The sequence below is a fragment of the Sycon ciliatum genome, chromosome 2 (genome assembly GCF_964019385.1).
Source record: "Sycon ciliatum chromosome 2, ocSycCili1.1, whole genome shotgun sequence".
NCBI lineage: Eukaryota > Metazoa > Porifera > Calcarea > Leucosolenida > Sycettidae > Sycon > Sycon ciliatum.
This window is the reverse complement of record NC_088644.1, coordinates 38648696-38663538: the sequence shown is the minus strand read 5'-3', so window position 1 is coordinate 38663538 and position 14843 is coordinate 38648696. Positions and strand designations below refer to the sequence as shown.

The following is a 14843-nucleotide window of genomic DNA, read 5'->3' as shown; positions in this document are numbered from 1 at the left end:
TCAATGGCGTCACCTTCGTCGTCCTTTGGTTTACGTCTCCCGTGAGTTCTTCGTCTCAGATCGTTGTCGAAATCCAACCTAATAGTTGTTCTCTGCCCTAAGTTTTGTCCGTGGCGATAACAAATAACGAGAAGTTGAGTTCTCGCTCGTCGCTTGCGTTTTCGTTATGTCGCCGATATTTTGGTTGAACATGCTATAATTTCGTGCCGTTGGTTTGTACAAGGGTTTCGCTATTTCCTGCTTAGTTAATTAGAAAGAGATATTAGCCAACAGTGTATCCTCCAATTTTGGCTTGTGCAAAATATCCGACAGCGGTGATACCAACCGTTTTGTCAACACTGTATTTTTGACACATTTTGACACACACATGTCTTCAATTGGTGGACTTATGAACGACCGACAGAATCGTTCAAGGGGTCCTAGTATTCTGCGATGTACCAGCCAGACCATTATATCCGTAGACCACGAATTTACAAACAACACGAACCCCAACAGGTTGCTGGAGCTCCAAACACAAACCCTCGCAGATCAATGCATGTGCCTATACTTGTATGTACAACAGCAACAATATCAAGCCAAATACAGTACTGAGGTGGGAAAGAAATATAAATAATTTTAAATGCAGAGAGTATGACACTACAAACACAGCACCTGAGCCAATGCAGAATTGAAGTTAAAAAATGGCATCTGCGGATGGCCAGGATACGGTGCTACTATTTACAGAACAACCGCCACAAGCTATGACACATAAAGTCTCGTACCTTCATTCACAGCGGACGCATGGAGCAAAGAATACGTTAACCATACACCCGTACATACATGCACATGTGAATTGACACGTGTTCATGCCCTTTTTTCAACAAACCCACACACGTCTGCATGTACATGTAAACGCACAGACATGTACACGTACGTACGTGCACGAACATACACACCCATAAACATGCACACACACACACGCGCACATCCGCTAAAGTATGGGAGCATATGTGCACAAAGCATCACGTGATTGCATTCACAAGTTTATACAAGCCAGCCAGGTAATGAATGCATACTTGTAGTTGTGTGGTAGCTGCTACAACAAATGGAGCATTGGCTAAATATTGCAATAAAGAGAGTGTTATGATAGTCATGCAAAGGTTCTGCTGTTATCAACGAAGTGCACGCCTCTCGTGCTAAGTTCAAGATCCATTGTACTCTTCTTTGCAACATACTTCGTGCAGCTTGCATCCAATCGTAGGCATCACGAGTCAAGGCAGCAGCCACATGGACCAGTAAGATTCACTGATATTGAGGATTTGGACCAGGGTGCTGTTCCGATCAAACTTGCAATAACACCTTGTTGAGCTGGGTCTTCCCCACTGGCACAGCCACCTTGTATGGCCCTACCATTAGTGGTCTCTGCCCGTTGCCTTCATTTCATTGGTAGGGTTGTGTTTGACGAAAAGCCCACTTGACTGCCTTCCAGCATATAGCTTTCAAATGTAAGTGTGATGTATTGATATCACAGACATGCTGACGTTTGGTACATGCCTCAAGGCTAGTCAATAGAATTGATAGTCATACATCACTTCAAGCTAGGACCACTCCAGTGGGAGAAATGAGGTGATCCACTGTTGTCCGCTGGAAGCGTTTGACCCTGTTGATCATGGTGATATCTACATAGGCATCAATACACAGCCGGAAAGTGAAGTGTGCACACACAGACGCACACACACACACACACACACACACACACACACACACACACACACACACACACAGACACACACACACACACACATACCAAGCAGCATAGCACCACAATTTCCACCGTGTAAAGCAGCAAGTATCGCCCCCCCCAAGTATGTGTGCACAGAGTACATGATTATGCCACAGGGGATTATTTGAATGCAGGTGCACAGACCCTGGGTCATTGGCATTGGTCATGGGTTTCATATTCATGTCCTAACTATAAATTGATAAGTCAATAATAATTTTGCTCTTCTGTTTCATGCATTGTGTGTAAAATACCAATATACAGGCAAATTGTACTAAAGTACCATACAGCTCTGCATCAATTTTGCCAATGCTGTTGATTGTACATTGTTCACAATCGCTGCAATCGCTGCCATTTCTCATAAATAATATTGTCATGCAGTATAGTTACGAAATACACCGCCAGGATTCCACAATACAAAGATGGCTACATTTTTCAACCAACATGCAATTATCGCGAAAAAATAAATATTTCCATAATTTCGTGCCGTTGGTTTGTACACAATTTCAGGGCTAAAATAACCTTACCCTGTCATGGCGATATCTCTGAGGAGTTGAATTCACCTAGTCTCCCTTGTGCAAAAAATTCCCTCGTGGTGCTGCCAGCTGCAATGTAATGGCAACCCAGAATAGGGTGAAAATCGAAAACGATAAATTCCTCGCCTCCCGTCCATCCAACTGCGCTGGTTGCATCAAGTACGATGTTTAGAAGACGAGTGGCATCCGACTAACGACTGGCAACATATTTCTTGAAGAAGGAAGCCCTCATTTCACCGACTGGCCTCGAGGTAGGGAACAAATCGGCCAACAATTTACTGACCGGCGTCGTCATCTTTCCCTGCATAACGTCTGCATGTATGGTTCCCGCGCAGAAAATAAAAATCGGGCCAAAACAGGGTCTGGCGCACGGACTATACTAGTGCGGACCAGGGAGTCGTAAATAACGGTATTTTACGACTCCCTGACTCTCACTATACTCTGATCAACCGCCACTTCTATGTTTTGAAATCTATCCACTCAGCTCACGTGTTGCGTGAGAGTCGCAGACCGCGCGAACCTCGAAGTCGAAGATCCGCTGCATGCACTGCATGCAGCGCCTTCACATACGAAATCCGTGTCTTGTTGTTCCCCACGGCATGTCAGACTCTCCTTTTCTCTCTTTCCAATCTTGGTTCACATTCTAGTTCCCTGAAAGCTATCGGTGGCATAATTTGTTGAGAATGGCGACGTTGACAGTTGCTCAGCTGAAGGATGAGCTCAAGAAGCAAAAGGTGCCATTCGAGGATGGAAGGCTGAAGAAGTACTACGTTGACCTCTATACGAACTCAAGAAGGAGGTCAGCCCCACCAACAGCCTTCTCTGATGATGAAGATAAGCCATCAACGGTAAGCTTGTAGCAGGTGCTGTGGTGGGTTGACTTTGTAGCGAACCATGAGAGTGCTTGGGTAGAAATTTAGTACTTCGGAAGCTCGCACGTACAGGGAGCGGTTTCGCCGGTTTCCCTACCCGTATACCTGTCCTTGTACGTGTTGGTATGTGTGAACTGTTGTGAGTATGACCGATCTTGGGAGAATTATTATCCTTCATCCAATGTGTTTTTCTCGTGCCCTTCCTATTGCCTCTTTGAGTATCAAACCCCACTTGCAAAGTAATAGTTAGTGTTTGCTTCCCGTTCAGTCTGACTTGGTCGACATTTTTTTGAAAATCACTGGCATGTTGTATGCGTGGGTCGTACAACTGATGCCTGATTGTGAACCTTTCACATATGGAAAAGTTTGTTTCACGTCTTGTACAATAAATATTCGCTCAGTACAGTCTAGGCGTCTGTTCGTGTATTTCTGTGCTCCTCGTAAAGCTACTCTTCATTTGCTGTTGAGTGCTTGGGACTGACAGATGTTATTACTCAGCATTCCTGACGGTAGATCGCTCATTTCTCAATGCATGAGTACACATCTACTGTCTTTGGTTGTGTACGGTCCAGTCAATTACATCCACCGCTGAACACAGCCAGTACTAGTTACAGTACATGAAAAAATATCATGTCAGGTGGAGCACTGCGATCAGTGTTTACTCTTGTCACTATGTACGTCAGTGTGGTTTATAGAGCATTGGGTGGAAATCAAGCTCATGCACAAACTCTACACACAACAATGCTGTTATCTTGGCTTCTTCTCTGTTGCGTGTAGGCCCAACTTGCATCACCCAAGGGCAGGCGGTCCCTTGTCCGTCGCCCAACCCCCTCGACACCGCAAAAGAACAGCGACTCTGCCAGTGATCTTGATGACGATGCACTGCGCCAGGAGCTCACCAGACGTGGTCACACACCAGGACCAATCACGGCTTCAACCCGTGACTTGTATAGACGTATCTTGAGGGACAGCATCAATGCTGACGCTTCAGGCACACCACAGAAGAACGCTTCAGCTCCTGGCACCCCAGCTAAGAAGGTGAAGTCCAAGCCACTTCTCCTATCTGATGATGAAGGCACATCAGAGACAGACAGTGGGGCTAGCAAATCTCCAAGCAGGAGATCCCGCAGCAGTTCGCTCACTCGGCGCCGCTCTGAAATTGAAAAGCTCCAACTGAATAATCCAGGACCACGCATGGCAGACATTGTTCCTGACGGAGCCTCGCCCGCCCCTCTACCTCGTAGTCGCCGTGCTATAACACAGCGCGATTCCTCTGTGGAGCCCGAAGCGAAACCTGTAGCAACGACATCATCATGCGACATTCTTGGCGGCTCTTCCCGACGACAGGCAATCATCATGCTAGTGATTTTGATAGCTATGGCAATCTCAGTAGTGTTTGCTTTGCGCTACGGTATCAACATGCCTCTGCCAAGCGTGCCAAAGAAGCGCTAGACGTGTTCTCCTTTGGGGCGAATCCAGAGCCCCGTATTTGAAATGACTCACGCAAATCGTCGCGTATTAGATAGGGTGCGTGGTTGTTTGGCAACCAATCATGACAACACAGAATGTGAGAAACAGACTACTTCCCAGCCAAAGCTGACTTTCATCAAACTGAAGACAGTGTGAGACCTCCCCCCATATATATATTTGATGTTGAAACTTATAATGCATATTGCATGATCAGCGTATAGTAGATGTGTTTGCTTTTTTCGGTGGTCAAGTCTTCATTGCACTCTCTCATATAAATCATGCTATTAGTGGTTGTTTAGTAGAACACTGGCGTCTATGCATGCTTGCCTGTCTCGATGTATTTGTTGAATTGCCTTAGCCGTCCATTTCCAAATTGCACTATCTTCATCTTACTCATTCCTTTCTCAGCGCTGATCCATAGGCTCTCTTTGTGGATATTTTCCTTTTCCAGCGTGTTTTCTTATTCTATAGTGGTCGCTGTAGTCATGGCGCAGTTTGCTCATCCACTGGCTTGAGGCTTATGGTGTCTTAGCTACAATTGTTCTTGTAGGTATCGACTGGCGTCCCCGTTTGTTCTCTGGCCTGCGACTTGGTACTACATGTAGTACTGAGTGTTGGAAATGGCCGTGGATGCACGCTTATTTCATGGCTCGGAACCGTACCTTTTTTCGCTGTGTCAGCCTCAGGAGACGAGCTCACCGGCCTTATCTTATTATCTGCACTGTACACACATGATTTGCTGGTGGGATTTAGATCGGCGAAATACTCGCCGCAACTTCATGTACAAGCACGTGCACACATTCATCGCAAAGATACTACTGACATCATGTTACGATGCAGCACCGTGTCGGATACATCATACTGTAAAACAATTTGTTCGCAACAGGGAGTCGTAAATACCGGTATTTTACAACTCCCTGGTCAGAGCTAGAGAAGAGCCCATATCTGTTTTTCCATTGGCATTTTAACACTATAGTATCCAAAAACATTATACCAAGAGTTATGAACTATTGACTATACATGTACAGTAGTATACTAGTAATCAGTGCAAGAGTACAATCATAAAGGTTTATGTACTCTTGGTAATAGCAAGAGTATAATTATACTCTTGGTAATAGTATTACTGTAGTTACTAAGTCTTGGTGAAATACATGACGTAACTGTCTATGTCCTGCCTCCTACTCCTATCATATATGCATATGAGCCTGGCCACGCGAAAAGGGCCCTAATGATGATTTTTGTCAAAATGAGTTTAGTGTCCAATATTATAGCTGAAGCTGTCAGGATTGCTGTGCAAAAAACCGTTCCAAAAAATGTCAATCCAAACCAGATTTATAGTGATTTTTGTAACCTGCGTTTCAAGGTATTTTCGAGTAAACGGCTGATAAATTAATGGAAACTAGATTATTTGACAGCGGTTCGTAATGGCAAGAATAACTCAGCTAAATTAAAAAAAAAACATGACATTCAGTGAATCATAAGCTTGTTATGTCCCTGTTTGTTCCTCAAGAGTCATGCAGATTCCTGTGTAAGTCAATCCGACATCTCGGCTTCTGCAGGTACGGGCTGTGGGCAGAGGTCGGCCTTGTACGGGTCAGCAACAAACGGACGGATCTCCTTGTACAGGTACTTTGCCCGGTCATCACTTATGCCACCAAGAGGAATGGCAGACGTCAGGGCATTGTGCGGCCGCCGTCCCGTGTTATGGTTGATGCCTGGCACAGGTCCGCAGTTTTACAGGTGGTTGAGTATATTTTTCAATACTCTCTGCGACACGTCATAGATTTGCCTGAATGCTCCGGCGCATACAACCTCTCCGCGGAACGAATAATCAAATGCTGCACGTCTTCTCTTTCCTCGCTGAGCGTCAGAGAGTGGGTACTCCGCCGACAACAGTACTCCCATCAACAGCATATCCTTTTCTGCTTTTTCTAGTCCTCTCATCGTAAGTTGGAAATCGTCCACTTCACTGGATGGGAACTTGCTGAGGCAGTTTTTGGTGCAGCCGCAGGACCTCGTTGGATTGTCAGCTGCTGCTGCTGCTGCATCAGCAGCCTGTCCCTCACCAGCATCAGCAACATGCACCTGAGCAGCAGCAGCAGCAGCAGCCTGTCCCTCAGCAGCACCACCAACCTGTTGCATAGGGGCAGCAGCAGCAGCGTTCCCCCGCTGATTCTTGATTTTCTTGAACCGAAAAAGCAACAGCAACGTTCAGAACAAACTCATGGACGGCTGTGTCCGTGTCCACATCACCTTCCCAGTACTGAAGCGATCGCTCGTCACTGTCATCCTCACTGGGCGATCCTGGCGCGTCACAGGGTTCTGAGCCATCTGGAACGTCACCATGAAGGCTGGTGGAGACACCAACGACAGCAGCGGAAAGTGGAACAGCTGATCGTGACACTCGAATTTCTTCTCCGTCAGAATCGTCATCACTCGCGCTAGTGTCGGCATTGGATTCAGATTCAGCGCTGGGCGCGAGATACTGATCCTCACTGGCGGTGAGGACCAGGCTCAGTGCTTCGTCAACAGTGAAATGTCGATAGATACTCATCTCGGCGGAGGAATAGCAAAACAAGAACAGCGATGGTAAAATCGCACTCGAGAAATTTCCAAACTAGCGCAGCTCGCTCCCCGAAGCGCGACGCAAATTTTTTCGATCTCAGCCGTACATTAGCCGATTTGAAAAAGGGAAATACCCACGTAGAGCTGGGACCTTGGGCCATCGCACTGTGCTATCCTGTAGTGTAGAGCCTAGCGCTTACCATACTCGCGTTGCGAGCGCACGAATACTGTGGTGTATGTGAACTATGACGTAATCGACCTGTCAACTTTCAAGTGCGTGTTACTGCACTGTACAGTGAACATCGTTAGGGCCCTTTTCGCACGGCCCGGCTCATATTGTGATAGGTACTCGTCATACTGACGTCATTACTCATTGAGTATTTCGAATGTGGAATTATTAATTTTAGATTATTTCGTGTTCTACCGTCCCCTCTTCATCTTGTCAGCATCGTCCCAGCCAGTCCTTTGCAAGGCTTGGACCGTTCCAGCTACCTCTTTAGAGTAGAGTATGGCATACATTAGACCAATTCTGAAGGGTGCAGCAGCGTTTGGCGGTAGCTTCGTCGCAGTATTTGCTGGCCTGACTGTTGCCGCTGACGTCTGTCCTTACTACATCGACACAGTCAGCGGAGGTTCCATGAAAGTAAGGCCTTGTGTCCGTGATTTGCAGATCAAACTAATTACTTATCGTACATGTATTCCCAAAACTTTACTCACTACATGTATACAATTGTGCATTAATTTTGTTGTTGGGTGAAATGAGACATTTTTTTCTGAAAATTTTGCAGTGCATGCGGTATAGTATAGTCATCATAAAAACATATTTTTGTGTAGTAATAGGCTGTGTTTACGTGAGAAATTTCAACCCGGGTCGAGTTCAGCCCACGTTGAAAGTCTGTACGATAGACAAAAAAGGTACTGTATTAAAGCAGAAATTTTCGGTGGTGTAATATTTTCGGTATTCTCCAAAATGGGCGGTTCGGTAGAGGGAAATTTTCGGTAAAACCCATTTTCCAGGTAAGTGTACTTGTACTACAGTGCCCGCCCTGGCAAGGGGGTCGGATTTCAGTTGCCAGTACTGTACATGTATACAGTACCGGTAGTACCGAAATTTTCGGTGCGTTTTATTTTCGGTAAAAATTGTCGGCACCGAATTTACCGAAAATAAAATACCACCGAAAATTTCTGCTTTTACAGTAAGCGTTTACATGAAGACATACTGATATGCTGCCAAAAGTCCAATTCTAGAAAGAAAGAAAAAAACTTCTAGAGTTCTGTATGCACCTTCCTAAGGGTGGGCAGACTCCACTGTAGCCACTTCATGTTTCACACAGTTACACACCAGTACTCGAAAACAGTCTCTTGGCTACAAATTCTTCCAAAAATAATAAAATCCAAATTTTCGGGCCAGGCCCATCTTCAGGAATAAAGTCCTGTATGGTCACGTGAATCCTTTCGCGCAAAATTTGCATATGTGCTGTTCAAACCTGGCGCGAGATACGTACATTAGTACGATTTCTCGCCCCGGGGCGAAATTTCAACCCGGGTCAAGCGCAATGCGTCATGTAAACGCACCATTCACTTTGTGTATAAGGCGGGTTGAAATCTGACCCGGGTTGAAACCTCTCATGTAAACACAGCCATAATTGTGACTCCTAACTCGTGTGACTGTGAGAATAACGTGAGATTTAGGAGAGATTTAGGAGCATTTTCACTAACTTTACTTAGGTTCCAGAGCCACACACAGCGAGCAAAACTGCGGAGGCAACTAAATACTGAAATGAGAGAGTTTTCGCTCATGGTTCCTCGCTTTCTGGCAGTCCTCGCATACATGAACATCTCTACGGGATGTGTACGGTGGCACGGCATGCCTTTGCTGATCACCATGTGATCGTCGTCTTGCCCATGATCAACAACGGCTCTTCGACTTAGCAATGCCTGACTCAGCCATGCGACATGCGTTGCCGCCACTCATATGCAGTAAAACCTGTAATGGCGACCACTCGACCATGGCGATCACTTTTCCTTGTCACGGACGCATTCATATTCAAAACAGCTCGGATAAGGCGACCACTCGCTCAACGCGACCGACGACCACCCACCCGTGACCGCGTTGCACCCTGTTAGTACATGTAAATGTACGCATTGCATGGTGCACCATGTGTAGATCTACCATGCATGGTAGATCTACACCTCAGCGCAAGAAGTGTAGATGTACATGGTGCATGCACGACAGTTGACAGGTCTGCGGAGTCAGTGAGGACCCCAGGCACATGAGTCGTGCTAGAGTAGCATAGGTGGATGCAGTGTGAGACACTGATCAAAATGATACATCACATGATTGTATTATGACGTGTATATGGTCACGTGACCCACTGCACCTGGATAAGAAGACCACCTGGCCACGGCGACCACTTTTTCTTGTCCATTGCAGGACCGGCGGAAGCAGGTTTTGACCGGTCCGGCCATACCTTAGCCTTTCATACAGTTTGTGTATTATTATGGAGGGTATACTAGTACACATGACCTCCTCAGCAGTAGACGCAATCATGTTTGTGGCCTAAAGGTTGGTCCGGCCATGGCCATCAGCTGACACCTACCCACGAGAGAGTGGTAAGCCTGCCCTGCTCAGGCCGCTCAATGACTACTGGGCTTTGCTGTGAAATTCCTTTACGACGGAACCATGGCAATGACTTAGACTTCCGGAGCAAAACTTAAAGGAGTGTGTGTGTGTGTGTGTGTGTGTGTGTGCGTGTGTGCGCGTGTGCATGTGCTTGTGTATGAGAGAGACGTAGACAGAGACACAGACACAGAGAGAGAGAGAGAGAGAGAGAGAGAGAGAGAGAGCTGTTTACAGACAAAGGCGCTCACCGTGATAGAGCAGGAGTGCAGGCCCTGCCTCCACGCTTTGCGCCGTCTAGCGATGTGCTTCTGCCTTCTGCCAATGGATCCCTCACCTCATACTCTCTCTCTCTCTCTCTCTCTCTCTCTCTCTCTCTCTCTCTCTCTCTCTCTCTCTCTCTGTCTCTCTCTGTCTCTCTCTCTCTCTCTCTGTCTCTCTCTCTCTGTCTCTCTCTCTCTGTCTCTCTCTTTCTCTCTCTCTCTCTGTCTCTCTCTCTCTCTCTCTCTCTCTCTCTCTCTCTCTCTCTCTCTCTCTCTCTCTCTCTCTCTCTCTCTCTCTCTCTCTCTCTCTCTCTCTCTCTCTCTCTCTCTCTCTCTCTCTCTCTCTCTCTCTCTCTCTCTCTCTCTCTCTCTCTCTCTCTCTCTCTCTCTCTCTCTCTCTCTCTCTCTCTCTCTCTCTCTCTCTCGCTCTGTGCATGTGTTTTGTGCCTGCTTGTTCTGGTGTATTCATGGAACCTACATAGCCCACACTGAATCCACGTGACAATGGCACGAGAGACAGGGTACTCGCCAAGCGCCTGACGATGGAGCAGGCTGATAAGCTGCAACGAGGGGACATTGTTGACGCCACGTAAGTCACTAGCTGCCGTTGCTGTGTTTGCCATCTTTTCTCAGTGCTAGTATCACTTTAGTGAATGCACTACATTGTTGTCCCACCAGGGAAGCACTTCGAAGTAGCCAGCACTGGCTCAACCAATACACTGCTGGTTGGGTTGGATTTGTACGTGTATAGTGGGACTTCAGAAGAGCAAATAAATAATACCTCCGGGGGATATACCCAATGCTGTAGACTCTGACAGCAAGCTGTTTGGGCCATATAGGCCTCATCAGTACAGCTACAAGCCTCCGGGGGATATATGTACAGTACAGTATGTACTTTATAGCCGGTGCACGGTATATCAGTGGTCAACCAACAGGTTTAGAATGCTGCAGGACCCTCCATAATAGTACCTTACTTCAAGTGTGCATGACCCCCGTATGATTTGTTTATGCGGGCACTATGCGACCTGTTCATATATTATCATTAATCCGGCCCCAGCTGTGAAATTCTGCTGGATTGTGGAGGTGCTGGACTAGCAAATCTGATATACTGCTGCAGTGTACAAGTACATTGGACATTCATCGGTTCTGCGAGAATACTGCCTACTTCTCTGTCTCTCCATGTGGAAAATTAGACCGACGTTGTCGTGAGAAACATCCATGGCTTGGCCGCATGGTGTGATGGACCTTCACATGCCCATGCTGAACTGTCTCTCTTTGCAATGGCACAGTGGGCCTGTGCTGAACTGTCTCTCTTAGCAATGGCACAGTGGGCCTGTGCTGAACTGTCTCTCTTTGCAATGGCACAGTGGGCCTGTGCTGAACTGTCTCTCTTTGCAATGGCACAGTGGGCCTGTGCTGAACTGTCTCTCTTAGCAATGGCACAGTGGGCCTGTGCTGAACTGTCTCTCTTAGCAATGGCACAGTGGGCCTGTGCTGAACTGTCTCTCTTTGCAATGGCACAGTGGGCCTGTGCTGAACTGTCTCTCTTAGCAATGGCACAGTGGGCCTGTGCTGAACTGTCTCTCTTAGCAATGGCACAGTGGGCCTGTGCTGAACTGTCTCTCTTAGCAATGGCACAGTGGGCCTGTGCTGAACTGTCTATCTTTGCAATGGCACAGTGGGCCTGTGCTGAACTGTCTCTCTTAGCAATGGCACAGTGGGCCTGTGCTGAACTGTCTATCTTTGCAATGGCACAGTGGGCCTGTGCTGAACTGTCTCTCTTAGCAATGGCACAGTGGGCCTGTGCTGAACTGTCTCTCTTAGCAATGGCACAGTGGGCCTGTGCTGAACTGTCTATCTTAGCGATAGCAATTAATTGGTACACAAAAAGATACATGTGTTCGGAATCGGATCTGAGTTTCGGTCATCTTCACAAAGCTTCCTAGCTCTATCTCTGTAGCGATCACCAGGAGTACGAGTACCAATTCACACAGCCCAGGGAAACAAACTAGTCTGTCTTTGTGCTGCGTCCTGCAGGAATCCACGTAACCCGCACGGTGACAAGGTGGTGAAGCGGATCATTGCACTTCCTGGTGACAGTGTGTTGTGAGTCTAACCTACCAGCGGTGTTAGTGGATTGATTATGCTGTTTATACAGGGCTTGTGCGCAGGGTGAATCTTTCATATTATGTTTAGTTTACCGTACATGTGGTTGAGGAGGGTGACTGTGTTTCCTGATGACTTATTGAAGTTTTTTCTTTGGTATACACCTGGCAAATTGTGAGCCGAAATGCCTGTAGTTCATTAATGTATCGTAGTAAGTCTGCCCAACTTCGTGCGATAAAATGTGAATATTTTGCCGAAATCTTTGTCCACAAGCATGAAATCAAGCTCAATATTGTATAGTGTATACGCGTCTATGATTCTTTCTTAGAACGCCGCGCTACCACGATGAAGTGGTGAAGATACCACGGTATCACTGCTGGGTCGAGGGAGACCACCCGGAGACCTCTGCGGACAGCAATTACTATGGACCGGTAAGGCATTCAAGTAGGCGTCAAACGGGTGTACCTTTAACTAACGAACGGGTAATTTTCTTAACGAGCGGGTTAACGGGTACCCTTTAGCAGCCATGTTTAATTTTTGCGCAATTTTCACATAAATCATGATCTTAATTTATCTGATCTCAGGTTGAATTTTGATATCACATTATGATTTGCAAATGATTTGTGTCTGATAGTTGCAGAGGTAGATCTACTAGGTTCACAAATGCAACAACAATGCAGACATCCAGTGTGGAGTTGTAAATAATTGACTCCCGCCTGGAATGCGCGATCCCAGCAGTGTCGTTCCGTACTGACTGGATCATCGAAATCCAAACGGGTACTCTTTTATTAACGGTACCTGAGATTAACGGGCGGGTACCCGGAACACCCCTTTGACCCCTACATTCAAGTGTTATTTCTTTTTTTTAAAGCAACTATGCACGACTGTAACAAGATAATAAGCAGTCAGAAAGTGCTATAACAGAGCACAAAACTGACAGGACACTGCTAGGTCTCAGGTCGTTGAATGTCTCAGTAGCCTGTCAGTTTGTCCTGCACTCCGACTGTTGCTGTTCTTGTTTTTGCTGCGGCTGCTGCTCTTGTTTCTAATCATTGTGTTGCTGGTGGTGCTGATGCTGATGCTGGTGTTGATGCTGGTGTGTGTGTATGCTGTTTTTTATTTTTTTTATTAGATTCCCGTTGAGCTCGTCCATGGGAAGGTGATGTTCGTTGTTTGGCCGCCGACCCGTTTGGGCCGACTAGCCGAGCGTGACTTGAGTGGTCCAGATGCACACAAGATGTCCACCGTACTCCATCACACTCCTTTGCCACGATGACCGTTGCCACACAACTCTGTCATGGCTGCTGGTTATCATAGGAGCTGGAGATCACCACGCGCGCTCCAGCAAAAATTCATTGACAGTTCCTCTCCAGCCAACTGTGCAGCAATTCAACAAGGTCACAACCTCCTGTGGCTGGAGAAAATCGCCTGCTTGTGTACCCCAGGCTGTGCTCCACTTGCGAGAGCTGTCCAGTGCCCTTTTGCTGGGTTATGCAGCTCTGCTGTTCTCCAGTGGAAGCAGACTTGCCCAGTAAGGCGCGAGAACATGGAAGAAGGGCTATGCTTTTCAGGCATCGCATTATTGCAAGTTGTACTACATGTACTTCACTGGAAGTGGAAACGCTGACATCCTGGCAGTGTGGCATAGTTTGCTAGAGATTCGCAATTCAGTGGAGCCTGGTGGTATTCCTCCACTAATCACATATCGGTCTTGTCATGGTGTGCAACACACTGTCACTCAGCCTCTGAACAGGTACAGCTTCCCCTATGCCCCACGTTCTCACCGAAGCTGGTCTTCACCAACATTCCTAATCTCCCCATTTCTTACCTTGATTTCCTGAGTAGTACTTGGATTTAGTCAATATGTGCATGATGGTATTCTACATATATCCCAGCTACCAGCTACTAGTACATGCAAGGTATGGTGGTACATGATATACTTTGAAGTACATGCAAGGTGTGGTGGTACATGATATACTTTGAAGTACATGGTGTCACTGCCTGATTTTGATCGAGATGTTTTATCAGTTCATCCTCAGGCATATCGTGTGGCATCATTGAGAAACCTGGCCGTAGCCTAGCTAGGTGAGAGCAAGCGGAGCAATGAGTGTTGCTGTCACGGTACACTGAACAGGGTTTTTTTGCAAGCACGATTCCTGGAGTCTCATCCTACGCAGGCTAGCCGATGGATCCCGCGCTTTCTCCATGAATCAGGCGTGTTAGTGTACTACTATGCAATAGTGTGTTATTTCGATTAATAATTTTGATATTCCGGATAATGTGAAAGGCCCAACGTTTTTTCTTCGCTCCTGACTTGCTATCAGCCTTTTCTACTAAGAGTGGGCTGTAGTCCTAAACTTTTCTCAAAACGGCATCCCCTTGTGCCCTGACTACACTGTGTGTGTGGGGGGGGGGGGGGGGAGGGCACCCAGGGTTTCCAACTCCACCATTGCGAGAAGTGGCGGACTCTGGGCGGAAATGACTGACGTTCTACTTACTCTGATTCTGAGCCCCCTACGTCATTCGGCCCCTGCACAGGGCACACGTTTGCCCTGCGCCTGCGGTATTAAACCATGTCTATGATCGGGGGTGTGGTGTATCACTGTCAGATTGGTAAAACGCCTCTTTTTCAGGCAAACAAATATGCAATTC

The 14843-nt window shown here is 46.9% G+C and overlaps 2 protein-coding genes across 3 annotated transcripts; both read left to right on the top strand.

The window, feature by feature from the left end:
* The first annotated feature begins 2858 nt into the window (after positions 1–2858).
* On the top strand, positions 2859–5194 carry LOC135810002 (lamina-associated polypeptide 2, isoforms beta/delta/epsilon/gamma-like). The gene is made up of 2 exons (XM_065323457.1): positions 2859–3143; positions 3945–5194. The coding sequence occupies exons 1-2, from the start codon at positions 2979–2981 to the stop codon at positions 4617–4619; spliced, it is 840 nt and encodes a 279-aa protein (XP_065179529.1). The 5' UTR covers positions 2859–2978; the 3' UTR covers positions 4620–5194.
* A 2384-nt stretch (positions 5195–7578) lies between these two features.
* LOC135810000 (mitochondrial inner membrane protease subunit 2-like) lies at positions 7579–14581 on the top strand. Of its 2 annotated transcripts, XR_010552260.1 has the most exons (6): positions 7579–7845; positions 10568–10674; positions 12123–12191; positions 12520–12622; positions 13324–14110; positions 14149–14581. XR_010552260.1 is itself a non-coding variant. In XM_065323455.1 (5 exons), exons 1-5 carry the CDS (start codon positions 7711–7713, stop codon positions 13465–13467), a joined length of 558 nt encoding a protein of 185 aa, XP_065179527.1. In that variant the 5' UTR covers positions 7579–7710; the 3' UTR covers positions 13468–14581. The 2 variants fall into 2 exon arrangements, 1 of the variants encoding a protein (XP_065179527.1); XM_065323455.1 differs by having other exon boundaries at positions 13324–14581.
* Positions 14582–14843: the final 262 nt, after the last annotated feature.

Bases quoted from the DNA above. Each gene is read 5' to 3' on its own strand.
- LOC135810002 (XM_065323457.1), top strand. From the start codon at position 2,979: ATGGCGACGTTGACAGTTGCTCAGCTGAAGGATGAGCTCAAGAAGCAA. The intron at 3,144-3,944 runs GTAAGCTTGTAG...TGTTGCGTGTAG, and splicing joins ATGAAGATAAGCCATCAACG to GCCCAACTTGCATCACCCAA.
- LOC135810000 (XM_065323455.1), top strand. From the start codon at position 7,711: ATGGCATACATTAGACCAATTCTGAAGGGTGCAGCAGCGTTTGGCGGT. The intron at 12,192-12,519 runs GTGAGTCTAACC...ATTCTTTCTTAG, and splicing joins CTTCCTGGTGACAGTGTGTT to AACGCCGCGCTACCACGATG. The intron at 12,623-13,323 runs GTAAGGCATTCA...TTTTTTTATTAG, and splicing joins ACAGCAATTACTATGGACCG to ATTCCCGTTGAGCTCGTCCA.